The following is a 22,021-nucleotide window of genomic DNA, read 5'->3' on the forward strand; positions in this document are numbered from 1 at the left end:
TAACGATCAGTAAAACACCTATTGCTCTGAAATGATCTGCAATATTCAGCAAATAATATTAACGCCCTCTATAGGAGGATTAATGGAATAATAATGACTGTATTCTAACAGTTGAATTTCTTACAAAAACATTTCTTCACACTGAAATAAAAAATTTTGTGTGAATAAAAGGAGTTCAGTAAGGTTATTCAGTGGCCCCCATCTTGTGATCACTTTCGTAGGTTTTACATAAATTTATTTCAAGCAAATAACCTGGATATCATTGGTAATTAACAAAAATAACCAACTGCATTCAAGCGTTTTTAGTAGTAGTTGGTTATTATCATGACGTCATGAACTAGCCCTTCAATGTCACCAATTTGGATCATACATGACCAAAGATAACCTCACATAAGAGCTGGGTTAAACTTTTGGTCATTAAAGAAGTGAGGTTGAATTTGATCGAAATATGACTTGATGAATTCCAGACTACACAATTCTCTGTAGATGGCAAGCTTGGTTTTACCAGAATGGATTGCGTTAAAATAAAAGTTGGTTGTGTTTGTTTAGATTACAGCACGCTGACCTACATTAACGAAAATGGTAGACCATAACTCATCAAGTAAGGACTAAATTCATTAAATACATAACCCATACTATAATCAAGTGGAAGTTGGTTATTCCAGAAGGGCAAGACCACAATAACCACGTTCATTAGGTTATCAGCTATCATCAGGAATCACTTATGATATTGAGTAGCGTGTGGCGCCATCCCACAGAATAATGTTTAACTTCATAAAAAAAAGATCAGTATTCGATAAGGTGCTAATATTTCATTAAAACATCAACTATCATAACTAAATATTTATTTTGTAATAATTAACATTTTATTCATTTGAAGAATATATTTCTTTTGGAATAACACTTTGAACTGAACTACAGCAGCACATTTTGATGACTAGAATTACTATTATGTTAAATCTAAATCTAACATTTTGTGTTTTAAACCATATACTCATTAAACAAGGACCAGTAGTTGAAGATAAAATGGAAAAATAAATAAGGGAATGTGTTGTCAAATTTCCAGATTTCAAAGCATAACAGCCGAAGTTTTAACACAAAATCAATAACTTACACAAGAGAGCACCTTCATTACAATTCTAATTTCTAGGGGTGAATCAGATATGGAAAATTTAAAATTAACCTAGAAATAAGGATCATATGTTCATAAAGGGATTACATTAACCATAATAAAATAATATAAATAAGAGTTTAAAACTGCATATACAGTTGACTAAATCCACAAACTATGGACTACAGCAGCTGACTAATTTTCTGCTGAATTACCACTGACCAAATTTCAGCCATGGCATCTTTGGTAGTAAGTTCTGGATAAATCCACACAATATTCGATACAACAGTATAAGAATGGTAAAAAAGTAAACAGGAATAGCAATTTTCAGCCATATGTACAATATTTGCAAGACTAAACATAGATCTGACAATTCTTCCAAGGAATCGTCAACTAGCTACACATTTATCTATGCACATCTCGATAACAAATACGAAAACAATATACAAACTATTCCACGAAATCAGTCTTTACAATATAAATTTCAAAATGCTGAGTTCCCCAGGAAGCACATAATCAATTTAGGATTTTCGTCATTGTAATGTCTCAAAATATAAACAATCATTTAGACAAAAAAGTTCAGTCTGGACGGAAAAACTAACTTTCACAAAATAAATTAATAGAAGAATTGAATTTTTTAGTTATTTCGAGTAATTTCACTAACAATTAGATTCTGAGACATTCAATATTGCTATCTATCCAATTTGAAATTCACGGTTTGTAGGTACGAATAACATCCCTTATTGAGGCTCGGCAAAGGGGACAGTGTCCGCCACCTTTTCCTTTCCATTGTTGAAGTGCGCATTCGTAACACATACACATATGTCCGCACGTATACAAAACTGAGTCTATGGTATTTTCGTAGCAAATTGTGCATTCGGTGCCAGCACCATGAACTGCTCCATTTCGCTCTAACCAGCCAAGGGACGAATATTTGCTTGCATCTGAGGAAATTGGCTGAAAAAGAAAAATCAAATTAGTAAACAAATCTTAAGTATTTCTAATGTTATCAATAAAGTGAAATGAAATACTGAATTATGGAAAAAAAAACAGAAGGGAAACTCACCTCTATATAATTACTGCTGCAAGATGAAACCATTGTACCAGTAGGCTTTGGTTCAGGGTATACCCCCTTTCTTGGAGAAGGAGGAGTCACATGACTCGTATGTGGTCCACAACTAATTGCTTGTTGACTAGTTTGATTTTGGTTATGTACAGAACTGTGGGATGAGTGATGAATATGATGATTGGATGATATTTGAGCTGGCTGATTGATGAAATGAGCAGTAGATGGCGGCAACATGACTGTCAGCATAGCTCCGCCATTGACGTTTTGATGGACTTGAACATCTGATGTAGGTGGCGCTATCAAAATCCTGGCATTTGAAGGTTGTTGCATTATTGAACTTCTCCTAAGTTCGGACTGAGCGTTGATTGTATTTCTGAGTTCCGACTGTGAGTTCAAACTGTTGATGGATTCCGAGGCGGAGGTAGGAGACAACATTCTACAATGTGAGTTTTGAACCGGATGCGTTGGTATGGAAACAGGGGAGGGGCTGCTTAAAACTCGAATCTTTTGCGTTGAACCGAAGATATCGAAGAATGCCCATAATTGCAAGCTTTGGTCGACGTGGATAACAACAAGTGGAGCTCCTCCATTGCGACTGATCTGTACTTCACCATTCAGAGCGATGCAAAAACTTATTTCGTCTCCTTGATTCAAATTTCTAGCAAAGTCTCTACTAATCACCCAGTACTCAGGCCTATCCAGCAAAAAATTGGAATCGTCAGGCAAATCGCTGCTACGAAGGGAACTCGGGTCACATGAAGTCAAACCCAGAGCTAAACATCCTTGGAACATAGCATCCGTATTCAAAATCTGACAAACCACTCTTTCACCTAGTTGCAGGGGTCTGGCTGTGAACACATAACCCTGGCAGAATTCGTTATCAACTCTTTCCGCCACGTTTTTACTGCTGTTAAATCTAACGTTTCTACCTCTAGTTCTATGCAAGGTCATCGGCTGGTAATTAACATAAGAAGACTGGTAACGAAGCACGGGAAGATTCATTTCTTCATTGTCTCTCTGTTGTATGTTGCATTGTTGCATAGGGAAAACTAATCTATCGATATCTTCGTTAATATTATCACAGTTATTATTGTTGGTTGCATTCCTTCGTGAATTGTTAAGATTATGTCTAACATCTACAAACTCGATGGCTGTCGAATTTCCATAAACGTCAATTAGTGCCCATAGTGGTCCTCTGGTATCGACCCCGCTGAAAAAGATACCCTTCTCTTCTCCATTGATACCGAAGTGTACGTCTCCAGCTGAGGTCACGTAATAGAATAAAACTGTATTGCGACTGCAGAACCTTTCTGGCAAAGCTTTGGCCCAATATCCTGGTTTGTTAGTGAGATCAGGACAGGCGTATTTAGGCAGACCAGATCTTAGACCGCTGGGGTCGTTGTAGGTAAATCCAAACCTGATCACCCCACTCCAATTGATGGATATCTCCAAAAATTTGATGCAGATCTGAAAAAGATACATTGTTATTAGTTTCCAAGCATAAAAACTTCCAAAAGTGAATTTTAGATTTTAAACTGGTATCTTTGAGTTATTTGAAGTATATTTACCTTCTCATTAACTTTGACTGGTCTTGAACTGAAGGCGATGCCTTTGCAGAAACTTTCTGCACGTTTAGCAACAGTGCCATCTCTGCTGATCCTTATGTTATCTCCGTGGACATTGTGGAAGAGCAAGGGCGGCAGATTATTGGTTCCTCCTCCATTTGAACTAGACCTTGATGCTGTAACAAAAATGACGATAAGGAAAAAATCGAAATGTTGGTTAATAGCATGCAATAATCAGAAACTATAATAACTAGTTACGGTCTCATAATTAAACAGAACTCATTACAAAGTTGATGATTGATGACATTGAGGATAATTTGGAGTGTTGAGTTGCTCCATCGGAAGCGAAATACGCAATACTGAATATAAATGTATATCGCATTTGAGAAACGTGGTATGAGACTACTAGAAGTAGGTGAAGATTTTCTTCAAAAATTCGATTCAATTTTGCCAAATGATGGTAGTATCCGAGGATATGGCATCTGTTGAAGACATGTGCAAATCGGGAAGCAATACATAATTCTAAATTAAGAAAAGGCTCAACTAGTGAGAGACGTCCAGGTGTCGGTTATATCTGCAATATGTTGAAGGGGAGTTGAACATCTGTTCTTCAACAGAGGGTGCTACCTTCAGGTATCCGGTTTAACGACCTCACCTTGGGGTTGCACCCCTGGAAACGCATACCTACAGTTCCCGTTTTACAAAAGGAAGCTGCTAGGTACCATTGTCAATGAGGAGGACAAAAAGTTTGGGATCGAACTAAAAACGGGTAGGTTCCACGGAAAAACAATAATTATAACGATATTCAGTAAAAAAATTTTTGGAGAGTGAAATAGATAGACAGATGAAGCGAAACGTTCGCCCAATTAGAATAATGTAAATTAAACGATCAATTATGGGAAAAATGAGGCGAGGGAACCAAATATTTAGCGTCGTTTATGTGTGAACTCATCCCATTAAGTATTATTCTCACATGGCGTTTGGCCTACGGTTTTAGAGAGAGTCAAACTGCCTCGAACGCGGGACAGGTTAATAAATCTGAAATTTCTCGTCGAAGAGTTATGTTCCCACGGTACTTCTCTAACTCTTTCTACGGACAGACGGACCGACGTACCTATAATACACGTGAAATCATTAATGACGATCACGATCTTCTGACGTTGCTCTCGCCGAACGGGGAGATCGTCGACAACACGCAAATAACAACGTAATTCACAATTTTTTCGAGCGGTGGGTCCCACGAAAAGAACGAAAACAGTCTCGGAATAGTAATCATCTTATTCACGATTCGTACGATCGGGAAAATTATGTCATTAAGCCATTACCAACGATTATCTCTGGGTCTGGGTGTTATTTAAACGAGTTGTGCGTTTCATCCTAGAGCGCTGGGAAAAAAACTGACACAGTTTGAATCCTATTGAGAGGATACACCCCCCAAGAGATACACTGCACTGGACAAAAAGTATAAGAATTTTTGAATGACGGGTTTTATGAATCAATTGGTATTTTTGACGGCTGACATAAAGCTCATGACAATTGTCTAGTTAAGACACAAATTGAAAATCAATATGAAATAAATAGTCTCAATAATGCTGACAAACATTTTCCCGGGTAACTAACAAAATTACACTGAATTAAAATCAAACACAAAATAACAATATCTAACCTAACAAACTACACGCCATGAAATCAATTATATTACAATAACGGTCTTATTACTGTCCTGTACTCGTATGCTCGACAAAAAAAATAGGCAAAAACAGATAACTACGATAAAACACATCCAATTCCGATTATTTCCAATGATATCATTCTAAACCAGATACACGAAGACCATCATCATATAAATAATGGAAAAACCTAGAATAATCACGATAACCATTATAAACACAATTAGCAACTGACCGTAACCATTCGATTGAAATAAATGAAATAACGCATCGATTAAAAACAGACAGAAAATCCACAACAACGATCTTAATTCCTAAGAACCAAAACGAATCCCTCAATTCTTTCAACAGATCCGTCCATGCCGAAATTTCTTTCCGATCAAAGGGAATAGGATTAAAGGGTATTTCATTATGCTGTCAAACCAGGCGATCCATGGGGATCATAGCGAAAGCATCCTGTGGAAATGCGAACACTTGACCGGGATCCCCCTATATGTTGATATGATGGCATAACGCGAAGGGGCAAATAAATGCATAAACATCCACATGTGTGTCCGATTACACAACCCCAACTCGATCATTCTATACCACCCCCGACAATGAGGGGTCCATTATAACTCTGTTCGTTCATAATTCCTGAGGGAGTCTCAATGTCGGTGACGAATTCATCAGAGATCTTGACTGCAAATCGAATTTTCAGAGGCCATTTTACACTCTGGTTAAATCTAAACACATCTTATCGGACGGCCACCGTATTTCCCGGATATGACTCCAGCGGACTTTTTCAATTAAAACTCTTTAAATCACTTGAATTTAAATATTTCGATCATTGGATTATTAGATGATCATGTATTATTCAAAACGATACAATAAATTGGGATAAATAACACACATTTGTGTTTCTTCGACCAATTTCCGGTACGTTTGGACATAGAAGCAGTTTTTCATACTTCACAAATGACTTAATGAGTTCCTTCCTTCCGACGTAAGTTCCTCCATGCAGAAAATTCAGGCAGGCATACGAAAATCCAGCCAAGTATAACGTTACAACGTTGTCTGATCCGAAGGCGTAATATTCATAAGGCCCAGCTCTGAAATAATAGGGTTTGTAGGTGTGCACGTGTCCTCGTTCGGTTTCCTGTCCCTAGGCCGGATATAAGGTGGAGATTTTCAGCCCTAGACTATCTTAACAGGAAACGCCATTGTGTTAATGAGCACTCTCCACTTCGCCAACAAGAGTGCGGCTGCACTTTTTATTGTTATTCCATGAATTCGTGTTCCTTTCTTTCAGACTTGTAGTCGGCCAAAGACAAAACTACTCAATTTCAATGCATTGTATTCCGTAATCGTTGCCGCATTGTTGTGGATCTTCAATAGCTCGTATTATCAGGCGTTAATTGTCGAAGTGTGGACACAATGGATATTTCACAAACGATACAATCGTTCCGACAACGCTTGCACGATCATTACGGACCACACTTGCAGCTCAACCTCTCCAGGTGTTAGGAATCATTAAAATTACCTCATCATCCATTCATATTAGAAAATATCAATATCATCACGAAAAAAACAACTCAATCACGAAAAATAACTACTCAATCACGAAATATAGCGACTAAATCACGAAAAGTAGCAACTCAATCACAGAAAATAGCACTTCAATCCACAAAAAATAACAGAATCACGTTCGACTCTATGGTTGAAAATATATATTACGTCAGATCGTAATTTGAAATTTATTACTTTGAGATCTCCATTGTGTAGAGATCAAAGTTGAATTTTTCTCAGGAATAAGTTTCTTGAGATCCGTACTTATTATGGCGGCTTTCTCAGCGGATCATCCACAAGCCCACAATTTCGTAAATGATTTATAATTGTGATTTTTCGGGCCTTTCCCTAATGATAACCTCAAACGTTGATTACCGCCACGGATAAATACAGCCTAGCTTCATTTACAATCACGATATCTTCAGGTAATGATCAATCAAGTTGTCTTTGATTTATTGCTACGAAAATACGAGGATTAGGTACACGTAGTGCCCCATTTGTTAGTCAGCTGACCTAAGACCTTCAACGCAATCACTCAAACCTTCAGTGCTCCAGAAATAATAGTGCATCTCATCGTATGATCTCTGGAATTTATTTAGGTTCGACCAGCTGTCGAAACGAATATTCGAGATTGTTTCAAATGGCATATCATACCGATACGAAATCGAGAGCCAATAAAAACGAGCCAGATATATTTGGTACTGCAGCAATCGAAACAAGACATCTTGAAAGGTTTCTATATTTAGAGGACATCCGAAAGAATACACGATATTTATATCGGCGACAACAGACGTCTAGAAGACAGGAACACTTCAAAGGTATGATGCGGATATTCCCCCTGTATATTTTAAGGACACGCAGGAAACCGAGGCTATCATCGGAACCGGAAGAAGGACTTTTTTAACACTTTCAACAGGTGACAACCGTATACAGCGATCGGATTACTAGGTAGATAGGGGAAACCTAAACTAACCTGAATCGTTGAAGTGTTTGGTTACTGATATTCGATTGATTGATTATTTTCGTGGGAATAGTTCGTGAGTCGATATATCCTTGCTCTATATCCGTGAGCTGTAATTCAGGAATATTCTATTGCGAAAATTCCCACGACTGGAAAGTTTTTCTGTTTAGAATATCCTTCGATAATCTGAATAACAAAGAGGATCAAATATCGGATAAAGATTCCGGTTTAACCGTAAAAATCGGATCATTCACAGACAGATTTCCTTCAGTTCCGCTTACCGGTTCAATGAAAAACAGAACTTCTAACGAATTTATCCGTAAAATCGTAAGATTGAACGATTGAAATTCCAGAGCATTTTTCACAGGCCGAACGGTACTACCCAGCGTGGGAAAAATACGCTGCCACAGTTTTTGTATCGCGAATACACCAACGAGATGATGTTTACGAGAGCCAGATCTCCGAGATCTCCTTGAACAGAATGCGAAGAAGGTTGACTCCGCTATATCTGTTTCTCTCCACGAGGAACCCCAACGCATCAAAAACATTCACGCTTCCACAATAAAACACTTGTATTTCGCATATCTCGAAATGTGAGGAAACTGTAACATACATTTCTAGAAATCAGAGAATTTTTCACCAAATGGCCGAACAGAATAAGTCATTTTTTTAAGGTTATATTACTTTGACAATCTATGTCAAGTTGATGTGAGTTTGACAGATATAACTTCGACTACCGATCATAGAATTCGATACAAATTTTGTCAAAAATGCGTATGTATTTGAGGGGGTCTACAGAACTTAAATGTTACGATTATGTACCCTCAATACTTTCGAAATTAACTGTGCAGAATTCATGGAAGGACAAAGGCAGTAAACGTATTTATATAAATCAAAAGTATGACATTTAATTACCCAATTTTCTGAACCGCCTATGATATTCAACCGCACTCTCGGTGCTCAGATATTTAATTTTTCTATTTTTAGAGTTTATGAGATTCCAGATAGCGAGGACCTGAGGGAATGGCAGCTGTACGTTTCCAGCCTCCCAAGAGGCTCGCATATGGACCCCTTGGCGAGATCTAGGAATAAATAGACACCCCATACCACTGTACCCCAAGGAGATTATCTAGTTTTCCTTGCCCACCCTATCTATTCATCACAATGCCTCTGTGTAGTGGACTCTGAGCCTATTCCTAGGTCAATTTATTTCATTAAGGCTCCTATTCAGACGTTAATTGGGAATAATGATTTTTATTCGCTGCTCCAAAGTTCAACTACCTACAAAGGTTGTGTGCGATACTCTCTTAATAGCGTCAGGATTAGATACAGTGGTTAAACAAAACTTCGATTGGTCGATCAACCGCTAAAAATGGCATTTGATGAATAATGGAATAGAATGATTGTATATTCCCGATAACTCGATCAAGTTGATTTAAAAAATTGAAGCTATAAATATTCCGTTTTAAGAAATCAAAATAGTGAGTTTTCCAACAGTAGTGATACAATTTGAAATAGTTATAATGGCAACTCTGCGTATTTTTTTTGACGTTTCTTATGTCATTTGTGTTCAGTAGGTTATGTCATTTGATTATGGGAAGAAATACGCTTGAAGAACGTTTAGAAATTGTTTTATCAAAATCAATATTATAAACATTCTACCCCGTAAACAAATACTTGAAACATTTACTTTAGAAGGACTCTAGATCGAGTTTTCATATATAACAATTGTTCGAAACCTTAAACGAGAACCTTAGTCCGGGTATGGAGATTATCCAATGCGCCTACGTCCATTCTTCAACCAAGGATATTTCCATCTAATGTCGCGCATATTCATTCTTGCGAAGATTCACCTCTGGCGCATACCTGATTGCATCACAATAATTGTGAAAGTGCAATATTGATTCCCCGTACAATTATTTCTCGAAGTGATTCCGATGAATCCTAGCCTAGTCGTGGTTACGATCCTAATCATCAGCAAGTCGGTTGTAAGATATTGGAAACATCGGAGCGAACCTGATTAATTCAAATGTTGACGGATATTTCACGTAACGCTGCATGTGCAGAAACGTATCAGGGACATTCCCGGCTGTAAAGGTTACAACCGCGTTACGACATACCCGAAGAATTGCACGATCGTGCAAATCCGATCGGTGGATGGGGGTCTTTAGTTAGTAACACGAGGCAAAAAAGAGGCGATGATTGATTACGCTTCCTCTAGGCTAAATAAAAGAAGTGTTCGTGAAGGTTTCATTCATACGCCGACTACTTCGTGCTTCTGCTGTTACACAAAGATCGACCGAAATAACCGGCGGTCAAAGAATCAGAGTTAATAACCGGAACGAATACTGCGGTACTCTGCGTTGTTACCAACTTCCGACAATTTTTTTTCAGCGTTCTGAAAATTAATAGAAACGCCAACTCCAAGATTCTCTGTCGAAGTGGTAAATCTTTTTTCTTCGTGTGGCGTATCCGGTTGCTTAGCATCCTGCGGTTCTTCGGACCGGTAACGTTCCTAGGATATTTATACTTATTGGCGTCCTCAAATCAGTGCACCTTGTCGTTTTTTTACACACTTGGATGCGCATCGTTGGCTAAAAACGCTAACCGTAAAAAAAGAAAGATCGAGATCCATAAGTCTAAGCGTAGACGGGAATTTTCACAACTAGATATGGTGTAACTTGATTCGATTAACAGAAGAAGATATGGAGGATTATATGACCGACTTTTCATCACGCACCTACGTAAAAACTGATATAGTTGTTGATATCTATTCGGGATATGATGATTCGACCAGTTTTACCTTGGAAGATGTAGTTCAGAGCCGATTTGAAACGTTTCAAACTACAATTTTACGATATATCATCAGGCACAATCATAAACGTACCAAGTAAGTATAAACGATTCCACTATCTACATAGGTGACACTTATGACGAAAAATTTTTGATAAGTTAAATGGAAAGTTTTCTATCTGTCAATGTCTCGAAGGGAAAATATTAATCGATAAGATTTCGTTTTCAGTACACCCAACAAGTTTCGCAATAACTGCCAGCGTCCTCAAACCAATAAATTCCACATAACTTGGAAGAAGTTGCTCTCGCCTTGTAGCAAATCCATGAAGTGAAAGATCGAACGTTAGACGTACCATCATCGATAACCGATGATGTAGAAAGTGTAGAATCCTTGTACATACGGTACTGGAGGCGTTGGGTGCTACTGTACCGTGGGAACCATAATGGTCGTGCAGTCGTTCTCAACTTACAATTTCACAGGTAAAGCTTGTTTGTTTATCGAGAACGGGGATTCTTCAGCGCTGAGTAACGTATGGGAACTGAGTTATTTGTATATTTGATGGGTCCGCGATCTAACCGACAGATAAATATTGATGACAGATCGCTCAGTCATTACCACATCGATGGGAAGATTCCCTGTGGAGTACCACAGTGATCTGTTCCAGTCCCCAAACTTTCCAAGATCGAAATAAAATTCTATTCTTACGTTCAAAATCGACCTGTCTAGGAATCATCAACGCCTTCCAAACAAGAACTATCACAAGAATAACACTAATCGCTAGAAATATCGGCAACACTGTTCTCAATACGGAACCCAAAACAGCGAATACTAATTTCCGAAGGATCAAACATCCTAACAAAATCAACATTCTAAGTGCCCAGTCTAATTTCTGGGATTATTTTCGTATACTACGTTTGCAATTTGATACTGGGAAAAATCGGAGTGATCGTAAAACCAACCTGCTATCATCAATTTTATTATAATACCTACTACCGTACGCATCGTCGGATTGGTTACACAAAACAATAGGATTGAGGCCGTGAGGAAATAATTAAAATGTGGGTTTATCACCGTAGGCTCTGCCCACTTTGTCGTTCGATTTCGAAAAGACAACAAAACAAATCCTATACTTTTAAATGTTAAAGAATCTGAAATACTGAAGCCGTAAATCAGTTCGGAACTGGTTCTGTACTAGTTCTAGAAAGAGTGTTTGTCAGTTAAGTTTTGAAACGGTTCAGAACAGTAAATTCAGCAAAACAAGTCCAATCCTATAATTTTGAAAACATAAAGAACCTGAAATATTGAAGCAGTAAAGATATCCTCACTCTCAAACACAAAATTAGTTCAGAACTGGTTCTGCACTGGTTCTGAAAAGAGTTCTTGTCCAGTTCAGAACAGTATGTGTCAAGTTTGTACTTTTGATGAACTGTGAAAGTTATGTTTTCAGTGGGAAGGCTTTTGAGAAACCTTCCCAACAACCTTGCTATACATTCTACGCGATGTTCTGTTATCTTCAGCGAAACGATTTGCTTACATCCGCTACTGATTCCCAATTGATTTATGTTAATAAAATTCCCACAGCATGATCAGAATATTAACTAGGATGTCGTTTATAAGTCTGTGTACAAGTATTGCATTATTATACAAGGCACCACGTAATCCGAGACTCCACCGTGGGAAAAGCAAAGATAAATGGGTCATCAACTAATTCGCATTACTATTTGCCATAGATAAATATTAATTTGGAGCAACCGTTCTTTTGTAGTATTGTTTTCGTTTTAATGAGCCCATTCGTTAAGAGAAATGTCATTCTCTTCTCAATGAATATTATCAACTTGTTGATTTTAATTTTAATTCTATGGTATGGTGAATTCAAACTTGATTTTATGAGAATTACCTCATTCGAAGTTTTGTTAAACCGTCTTCAATCGCATGCAAAAAAAAGACATCATAAATGACAAAATCCAAACATCAGCATGTGGGTTACACGTTGAAACAATAAACAAGACCGTACTACCGTACTAGGCCGTTAATCTAACAACCAACATCCTTTTTCCGTTCTTCAAGAGTTCCGGGTAAGATAAAATCGCGTTTTCCCATCGTATACAGAAAAAGAACAACAGTACCTAATTTATGTGCGTGAACCATTTACAGTTATCGACAAGGACAAGTATAACTTGATACATAGGTTGTAATTTTGGCACTAACGGTTGTCAATGGCAACAAGCGTCATTCGTTCAATTACACTATCCCAACGGTTTTACAAAGGTGTGAAATAACGCCTTTAACAATTCACAAAGGATGCAATATTCCTATTGATATACTGACGTATCTATTTCTTACTGTTTTGCATATTTTTTGTTCTGAATGGGAGGATCTTTTTGTTGGAGTGAATAGAAGAATAGGTACAAGAAAGGTTGCATGCATGGATGTACCTATGCCCTTAAAACCGTTACGTCCATAGACGTATCAAAAGAGACCCGATTGTTTACATTTGAAAGTGAGGCCAACATTCACTAGTCCACTATTTGTACTGGCCGACTGTAATCTGGTCTATTTCATTGGGGGAAAGCACTGTTGCCAGATTTATCATTTGGGCTGATGTTTCGGTTCAAAACTTCGTCCGCAGTTCATGTCTATGCGTTCTTAAACTTACTCCGAGTAAGCTATGATTACTCAAAAGCGTTCACAAACGTACTATTCCTTCCTCCGAGTATGCTCTTCGAGTATCACGGCTTATTCGGAGTAAATTTAAGAACGCAACCCTTGAATGATTCGGCGTCTGGGGAAGTGCGGCAACACTGTTCTATTTTATATAGGCAAATTGTCAAGATGGCAGGTTTCTTTCACGTGGTCTGTCACATTTGTTGCATCGTTGTCAGCACGAGTCCTGAGATATTTAAGGAGATTTAAGGAAATAAATTTGTGTGCTTTAATATTTATTTCGTGATTTGAGCGTTTTAGGCTGAATTTAGTTGAATATATATTTAAATATGATTCGTCAGTGTGAAATTTGTAAGAAAAGTAAGATTTCCCATCCGGGTTTATCTTTTCATAAGTAAGTAAAAAAATGTCATATATTCCAGTGACGTAGGTAGATAAAATTATGTAGAATTAGAATAATGTGATTGAATATTCATTTCAGATTTCCATCTGATACCGAAAAGAGAGGAATTTGGGCTTCGCTCCTTGGATTTGAAAGCGTTAATTTCACTGAGAAGTTGGTATTTATTTGTTCGAACCATTTCAATCCAGACGATATTGAAATAAGGGCATAAGGCCAAATGGAAAATTCCTCAAGCCAGATGTTGTCCCATTACCTTATCATACAACATTCGAGATTTCAAATGAAAGGTAATATGATTTTAAAAAAAATATTCCTCTGCTAATACTGAGATTACATCTACACAATATGTTTTGTTGTTTGATGTTGATAATTTGTTGTATTGCTCTATCTCAAAAGAATATATATACATATATATATAATTTATTGTGATAATAATATAATATAAATAGTAACTATTTTAAACATACTTGATTTTATAATGGTGGTACTGAGTCTTTATATTAATTCTACTATTAGTATCGATATAGGTATATTATTTTTAATGTTTCGGAAATATTTTTCAGTTCAGACACAGTATCCGAACAAGAAGATAGTCGTATCAGCCCAACTACAGAGACAATGTGAGTTCTTGAGACTGCCTCATAGTTTGAAAACGAACTTTACAAATTAACTTTTGTTGAATCACCATACCAAGATAGAGGAGGTAGGTATTTAAAGAAGCTTTTGAATTCAAAGAAAATTTCCAGAATATTATTCGATAATATGAATCATATGCATATTGAAGAATCAGAATTGACTTCATTTTATTCATTACAGAAAGAGGTGCTATTTTAGCGATATGTCAAGCAGTGATTTCTTGACACCAGAGAAGTGACTAAGATACTTTACCAGAACCAATAAAAGTATTAGATTTTATGTAAGTCTGCATTAATGGTTCATGGAAGATGCCTGTTGGATACTTCTTATTGAATGGATTATCTGCAGTGGAAAAATTAAAATTATTGAAAAAAATGCCTTGAATTCATCAATGAGAGTAGAATCACAGTTACATCAATTACATTCGATGGCACTGTAACAAATTTTTCAATGGCAGAGAAGTTGGGCGCAGATTACAGTAATCATTCTGACCTGAAAACTAGCTTCATAGATCCCATCACAAAAAATGAGATTTTCGTTTTTTAGATACCTGTCATATGATCAAACTTGTTCGGAATTGTTTTGCTTTACAAATTTGAATGAAAACTTGTTATACTGAAACATTAATCGAGAAAAGTTAATAGAACAAAACAATATCAGAATTATATGTAGGTATATTAAAATTTAACTCTGTTTTAGTTCAAAATAACAACTAGCTGTGAATTGTTTTTTTTTGTCAGGTGTTAAGGAATGAAATCTTGTCAAAAACTGTAGGCCCCGATACCGTAATATGTAATTAATGGTTTCTTGAAAAAATAAATCATTTGTTTGGGAGCTGTAGGTATCTAGTCAAGCATCAGCATACAATTAAATATCTCAGATATACTAAACTCAATTAAATATGCCATATCTGTATCTACCCTTTGTATTATTTGTATTTTACAATAAATTGCTTGATGACATCAAAAGATTAAATGAACAAAGTTTCGATAAAAAAATAAAGGAATTATTGCTGCAGAACACAATATACAGCCTAAAAGAGTTTTAAAATGTTTGTGTATGTAATTTGTTTTTTAAACCTGATTGAATTTTTATGACAAAGCGTGAAAATTATTGACAGTGAATATTTATAGTGTACAATGTGATGTAGTACATATGTAAATAAATATTATTATTATGAAGTTTTGTTACTTCAAGGCTATGAATTGTTTTTTTTTTTGTTATGTGTCAAGAAATTAAATCTTGTCAAAAACTGTAGGCCCTAATTCCATAATATGCAATTGTTCCTCGAAAAAATAAATTATTTGTTTAGAGCATGTTTCCTTCAAGGATACCCATAAAAATTGAAGTCTGAAGTTGGTAACTTATACTTACTAAAATATTCAATAATTCGCAGTTTCCTCAGAATTTGGGAAAAATAGGGGATCCTATAATAAATACCGTATTCAAAACATGTTTTATTTTTATTACCAATAAAATTGGATATTAATTAACAATTTGAAGATTATATTGTGTACCTGCGGAGTTTGGAACTTATTTCAAGTTTATCTTCAGAAATTGAAGGTTCTACAAATTGTACAGAGTATTTATGTGAAATCAGGTACAAAAAAGTAATAGAAAAAATCAAGAAATGGCTATAAAACTCCGTAGGCAGGAAACATTTTTGACTGTTAAGCAAATTTCAGGTATTATTTGAATATTTTAGAATAACACAGTTCTGTTTGTTCATTCATAATTTAAAAACTATTTCTGTTCAATAACTTATAAATTTCAGTGGATTCTAAATAGTTGAGTCTCCTGCCTTTTGTTCTACATGTATAATTTTCATGTAGTCAATTGTGGGGAAAGGGTGATTATAATCTATGCAAAGGTGGAGAGACACTTATTTTTGTTAAAATCTATTCGATATTCGTTAAATCTAGTTTTTAATTAACGTCGACCTGTTTGTCCTATATATTTCATATTGCAAGTTGAACATGTTAACTCATAAAAACTCCTGATTTACTTGTGTTTGGGGTTGAATCGAATCTTTTGCTTTAAATTACAACGATGATATTTCATTTATTATCATTCATATCACCAAAGTACGAGAGAGAAATTAATTTTTTGGTTTTTCAGTTTTTTATGATGGGGTATATTTGATTTTTAATATTTTCTGTTTAACTAAATTTTCTATAATTGCATGTTTGAACCGATTGTTTGCAGCTATTGGTTTTATGTATATGGTTCTATTTCGGTTTCGCGGTTTACTTTGGATAATGGTAAAGGTGAAAGCTATGTGTGAATCATTGATCGAAATGCTGAAATCTCTAAACACGTTAAAAGCAAGTTTTTGGTTCGACTGTGATATTGAAAGTTGTTTGCTGGGGTCTAAGAATGTTATGTGATTATTTGTTTCCTTTTCCAATTCGAATTTTATTTTTGAGTGGATATTATTTAAGTATATTTAGAAATTGATTTAGTTGCCTGGATGTTCCAGAAAGGCAAGCATCGTATGTTTTCTACAAATCGATACCAAAAGTATATTTTTAGCGGTAATTTATTGAGTTGAAAATTTTATTTTCTATATAAGACATGAAAATATCTGCGAGAAGTGGGCCTAATGTCAGATATTTTCATGTCCTATATAAAAAATAAAATTTTCAACTCAAAATAAGTGGTAAAAATATACTTTCGGTATCGATTTGTAAATTACATAACTTGCTTTCCTTTCTGAAACATCCAGACAACTAAATCAATTTCTAAATTACATAAATAATATCCACCCAAAAATAATATTTAAAATATATATATATTCAAAAACAAATACCGACCAACTTTTCGCCTACGCGGCCCAAATATTTCATTCAATAAAATGGGAAAAAGATTTTCGCACGCCCATGGATGGTGTTTTCAATTTCAACAGATAATTCTTTTGCAGTGTTGCCGACTCGAAGCTGAGAGAATTGTTCATCCTTGTCTCACTCGTTAACTGTACTATAGCCGTCCTTATCCAAACAATGTGAATGTTTGCTTCACAACAAAGCGAGTCCCAGTACGGGGATGTTTCGTCTCCTTAGGATAATAAGTCTATGGTTACGTCGGTTATAGTGAATGAGTCGGTTATACTAAAAGCATCGCTAAATGTATGTATTTCTATGGTAAGGTTAGATAACTCTGACGGTACAAACTGAGGTATAATTCAAAAGAATTTACGAGTAGATATTTGAAATATTTTATATGAAAAATAAACAAAGCTATAAATATAGTAAATGTTCAGATACATGCAGACTATCGATGTAACTCCCGTTCAGTTTGTACAGTCAGGTATCGATTCAAACGAAACATTTCCACTGACCTAGTCCCATGCGTCGTTTGATTTTCTTCAAGACCTTCATTTTCCCCTTGAGCGGCGAGAACAACGAATGACTTTTCACTGGTTTTTCAGCTTTGCAATCGCAAGGCTTCTCCGGTTCATGTATCCCCATCAAGTAGACGAAACGAGAATGTTTACAAGACACAAATTTCAGCACATTTACTACACTAATACACGAAAAACTAACGCGATATGAACGTACCTAACCCGCGGTAGTTGGTAAAGGACGAAAAATAGTATCAGCGCACTGGTTCGCTGTCTAGACTGAACTGAAGCGATATTGGGTTCGGGTTTGGGATGAAACATAGCCGAAGGTGGGATGGTGGGGGGATTACAGCTGCAGCCACGAGCCTCCGACCAATCGGATGGCTGCCACACGCCTGATGGTGACTGAACAGCCGGCTGAGACAGATGCGTCACTTATCACCCCGGAATATACCTGTGTTTACTTTATGTATTTCGGCTACAGTTTCTTGTAATTATTGGATTCTTCACTTCGAGAAAATTCGAGTGTGGCTGCCCACTTGATGCCGGATTAGCTACGCTTGTGGTGATGCGATTCGCTACTGATGGCATTGAGCTGATAGGAGATAAGATAATGCACACACAGAATACGGTAGGTGTTGTTCTATGGTGACAAATAGGTGAATATTCTGCAGCAATGCCACTTTATTTACCAGAAGGGGACTGATTGCGGGAATTTCAACAGACATATCTAGGTACTTATAGGTAAAACCAATAAATATCCTACCAAATTATAATCAAGCCACATAAAAGGTTACCTGCTTCCGGTTATTTCCGCACTATTGCACACTTTAATCATATATCGAGGATTCAGTGACGTGATATGATACATATTGAATTTGGTCTACTTGGAGGCAATTTTTTTTATTCATCCAATTAGGTAAATACCTAATTGGGTGAATCAAAAAAATTGATAAATAGATAATGCAGACTGGTCATTTGGAAATTTTGAGAATTTTGAAGGAAACAAGCTTTGTTATGGAAAAATTATAAATAAAAATAGAGGAGAGATTTTTTATTGGATTTGAACTTATACAATAAGACTTAGATATGGAAGGATAATTAAACCCTCAAGACTTCCAAAATATTCCAAAATTCTCGACAAGACGAAGAACGAAAAATTTTCCATAAAAATTATTTTCAATTACCACCCCTAAAAAAAAAAAATTTCTACGTCTTTGATTTCACGGGGTGGGATTTTTTTTTATTTGTACGATACCAAAGGATTATCTAATTATTGCAATCACTTTACAGTTCTATACATATAATGTTTCAAAATAAATTTCTTATTATAATTTTCAGATTTTTCACCACATGAAAATCGAAAACTATAATGATTGGACTCAATGAATGTAAACATTATTATCATTTCCAAGTCATTTCCGAAAACATTGGTAGTGCTATGGGGGGCCAGAGATGCCCGGCCCCCCTCTAAATTTTTGCTGTCATGCTGTCCCCTTGAAATATCGCATGAGCAAAAAAATACAATATGATTTTAACTTAACTAGATGGACCCGGAAATATTGTTCCCCCTTCAAAAATCCTGGTTCCCCTTGGCCACCGAGAAAAAACATTAATTTTTTTGCCATTCAATAGAATCATTATGAATACGCAGTCAAAATTCTGTAATTCTGTTTTCTCAAAATTATTTTTGTAAATACGATCACCTGATCTTCACATATCAAAATAAATATGTATATCTATCACGTTATCTGAGACTGAGAGAAATAAAGTGATAACGCTGGATAGCAAACTGATTCGATACAAATATTGTTACAAATTGGCGAATGCGTTAGTATGATAAATAATTATTTATGCATCAAGCGCAGATGTTTATTTATAATTTTTTATGGGACGCACTATAGCAAAAAAAAACTGATAGAAGATAATTGTGAAATTAGTTCATTTATTTCATACAGGATTGTCATCAGCAAAATTGAGATTATCAATATATTGTATGTTTATTTTCGCTCAAATTCTACCCCCCCTTAAACAACTTGAAGCGATCACCCATCCAGATACCAACCCCATTCAAAATTGCTTAACATTCAGATTATTAAAATTACGATGCAAAATCCAAAAAATCACATACATTCGGACAGAATATCGGCGCTCAAAAATGAACAAATTACTTCTAAACATTCCTCGGACATTCTCCTGCCTAAGACCTGAAAGGTTATCCCCCTTCCTACTCATCGGGAATATGTGAGAGGAGAAATTAAAACTTTATATACATAATGGGTTAATCATCTGTGCTGACCCCTGGTTTCTTGGCATCATCTCCAGAGCCGTGCTTCCTTCGAAGGCAATTGATGCTAACAAGTTGAATTGAATTTTATTTAAGAAACGGCTTTTATATTGCATTACAACTTCCTCCTACAGACGAGCCGAAGAAATCCAACTAACTAGCACTAATTGTCGTTAAAGAGTTGAAATTCATGCCACCCTGATTCAAGAAAATGAATGAGAATTGAAAATGAGTAACATCCTGTATAATATTGTTTTAAGATATATAAAAGTGGATTCGGATATATCAGAATATATGATGTAACGTCATAATCTCGGTGAGCTCAAAGTTTTTCATTCTAACGTAAAATAATAAAAAAATAAAATAAATCAATTAATATTTTCATCTACTTTTTTACTTGTGTGGTTTCAATAACAAAATTCTATTCATATAGTCCGCTATCTGGGCAGTTGGCACTTCTAAAGCTGTCATATTTGGACATTTGACCAATAAAATCAAACTATACACTCTTCAACAACGCATTGAAATTCTCAAAATTCACTACAAAACTGAACCTTTATAATAATTTGGATTTTCCTGAGGATAACTAAAGAATTTTTTAAAATTTTTTTATCGGAATCGGTAGCAGATTCGATAAAACTGCAAGAAACCAAAAACTGTAATATTGGAGCAAAGATGCTTTTTACATTTTTTGAGAATACCAGGGTCCACCAAAAAAAAATTCTGGAGGAAAGAAGTGGGCAATGTTTCAGAAAAAATGTCACCCTGTAGATTTACGTTCAAAATTAGCATATCATATGATGAAAAATTTAAATTGGAATATATAGTGTGTTTTTTTTAGAGCTATAGAACTTTAAATTGCAATAAAACAACGATGGATTACCCGATCGACATTAATTTTATTTATCCGCAAGATAATCTTGTGGTATTACATTTTAAATATGATTTCTGGCATATGACCGCCACGGCAGGCTCGGATGTAGTCCAATCTGGACGTCCACTTTTCGATGACTTTTTCCAACATTTGTGGCCGTATATCGGCAATAACACGGCGAATGTTGTCTTCCAAATGGTCAAGGGTTTATGGCTTTCAATAAATCGATTGTGGCACGAGCTGTGTGACATGTTGCGCCGTCTTGTTGGAATCATAGCTCCTGGACATTATGGTTGTTCAATTCAGGACTGAAAAAGTTAGTAATCATGGCTCTATACCGATCACCATTGACTGTAACGTTCTGGCCATCATCGTTTTTCAAGAAGTACGGACCAATGATTCCACCAGCCAATAAAGCGCACCAAACAGTCAGTTTTTCTGGATGTAACGGTGTTTCGACATACACTTGAGGATTAGCTTCACTCCAAATGCGGCAGTTTTGTTTGTTGACGTAGCCATTCAACCAGAAGTGCGCTTCATCGCTAAACAAAATAAAATGGACGTAGTGCGCGATACGTATTCCGTACAGAACCATTATTTTCGAAATAAAAGTGCACTATTCGCAAGCGTTGTTCAGGCGTGATTCTATTCATGATGAATTGCCAAACCAAACTGAGAATAAATCAGTTGACAGCTGTTAAATCGGTCGCCATCTTGAACAGTAATGAGAATCGAAAAAACACCCGTTACGAGATCCATCGTTTCGCAATAGATTCTTTCTTTGACAATCATCAAATTTAGTGCTTCTAACAAATGATGCGAGGAATCTGTAATTTTCGTTTTTACCTCCAAGTTAGGAACACCCTGTATACAATATGTGAATAGCACGAAAACGTCAATTTCCATGTTATCTAACCTAACCTAAACAACAGGTGAACCCTTACATGGACCCAGAAAAATATCCCGGAATTCCGAAAATCCCAGCTAAGAAAATCCAGTCTATGATTTTCGTAATTTACGATCTCTGGGGCTTGAGCGAAACCGGACACCCCTCGTGTCGCCAATTAACAAGCCGTCATTGGCACGTGCCAACACCATC

At 36.0% G+C, this 22,021-nt stretch overlaps 1 protein-coding gene and 1 long non-coding RNA gene across 3 annotated transcripts in view; one reads left to right on the plus strand and one right to left on the minus strand.

The window, feature by feature from the left end:
* Nucleotides 1-828: 828 nt before the first annotated feature.
* The window catches only part of LOC123674590 (protein neuralized), a 55,155-nt gene continuing 33,962 nt past the window's right edge, over nt 829-22,021 (minus strand). The window contains exons 1-4 of one of the 2 annotated variants that reach the window (XM_045609512.1): nt 17,759-18,054; nt 3,749-3,921; nt 2,178-3,647; nt 829-2,068 (exon numbers count right to left, since the gene is read on the minus strand). In XM_045609512.1, coding sequence (XP_045465468.1) covers nt 1,823-2,068; nt 2,178-3,647; nt 3,749-3,921; nt 17,759-17,888 — 2,019 coding nt within the window. In that variant the 5' untranslated portion in view covers nt 17,889-18,054 and the 3' untranslated portion in view covers nt 829-1,822. Of the gene's footprint in view, nt 2,069-2,177; nt 3,648-3,748; nt 3,922-17,758; nt 18,055-22,021 lie in introns of those variants that run through there. The other variant, XM_045609514.1, reaches the window with a different exon arrangement.
* LOC123674592 lies at nt 13,993-14,813 on the plus strand. The gene is made up of 3 exons (XR_006746677.1): nt 13,993-14,072; nt 14,349-14,488; nt 14,602-14,813. It is a non-coding gene; the product is annotated as an uncharacterized LOC123674592 (long non-coding RNA).

Source organism: Harmonia axyridis, chromosome 3 (assembly GCF_914767665.1).
Source record: "Harmonia axyridis chromosome 3, icHarAxyr1.1, whole genome shotgun sequence".
In the NCBI taxonomy this organism is placed as follows: domain Eukaryota; kingdom Metazoa; phylum Arthropoda; class Insecta; order Coleoptera; family Coccinellidae; genus Harmonia; species Harmonia axyridis.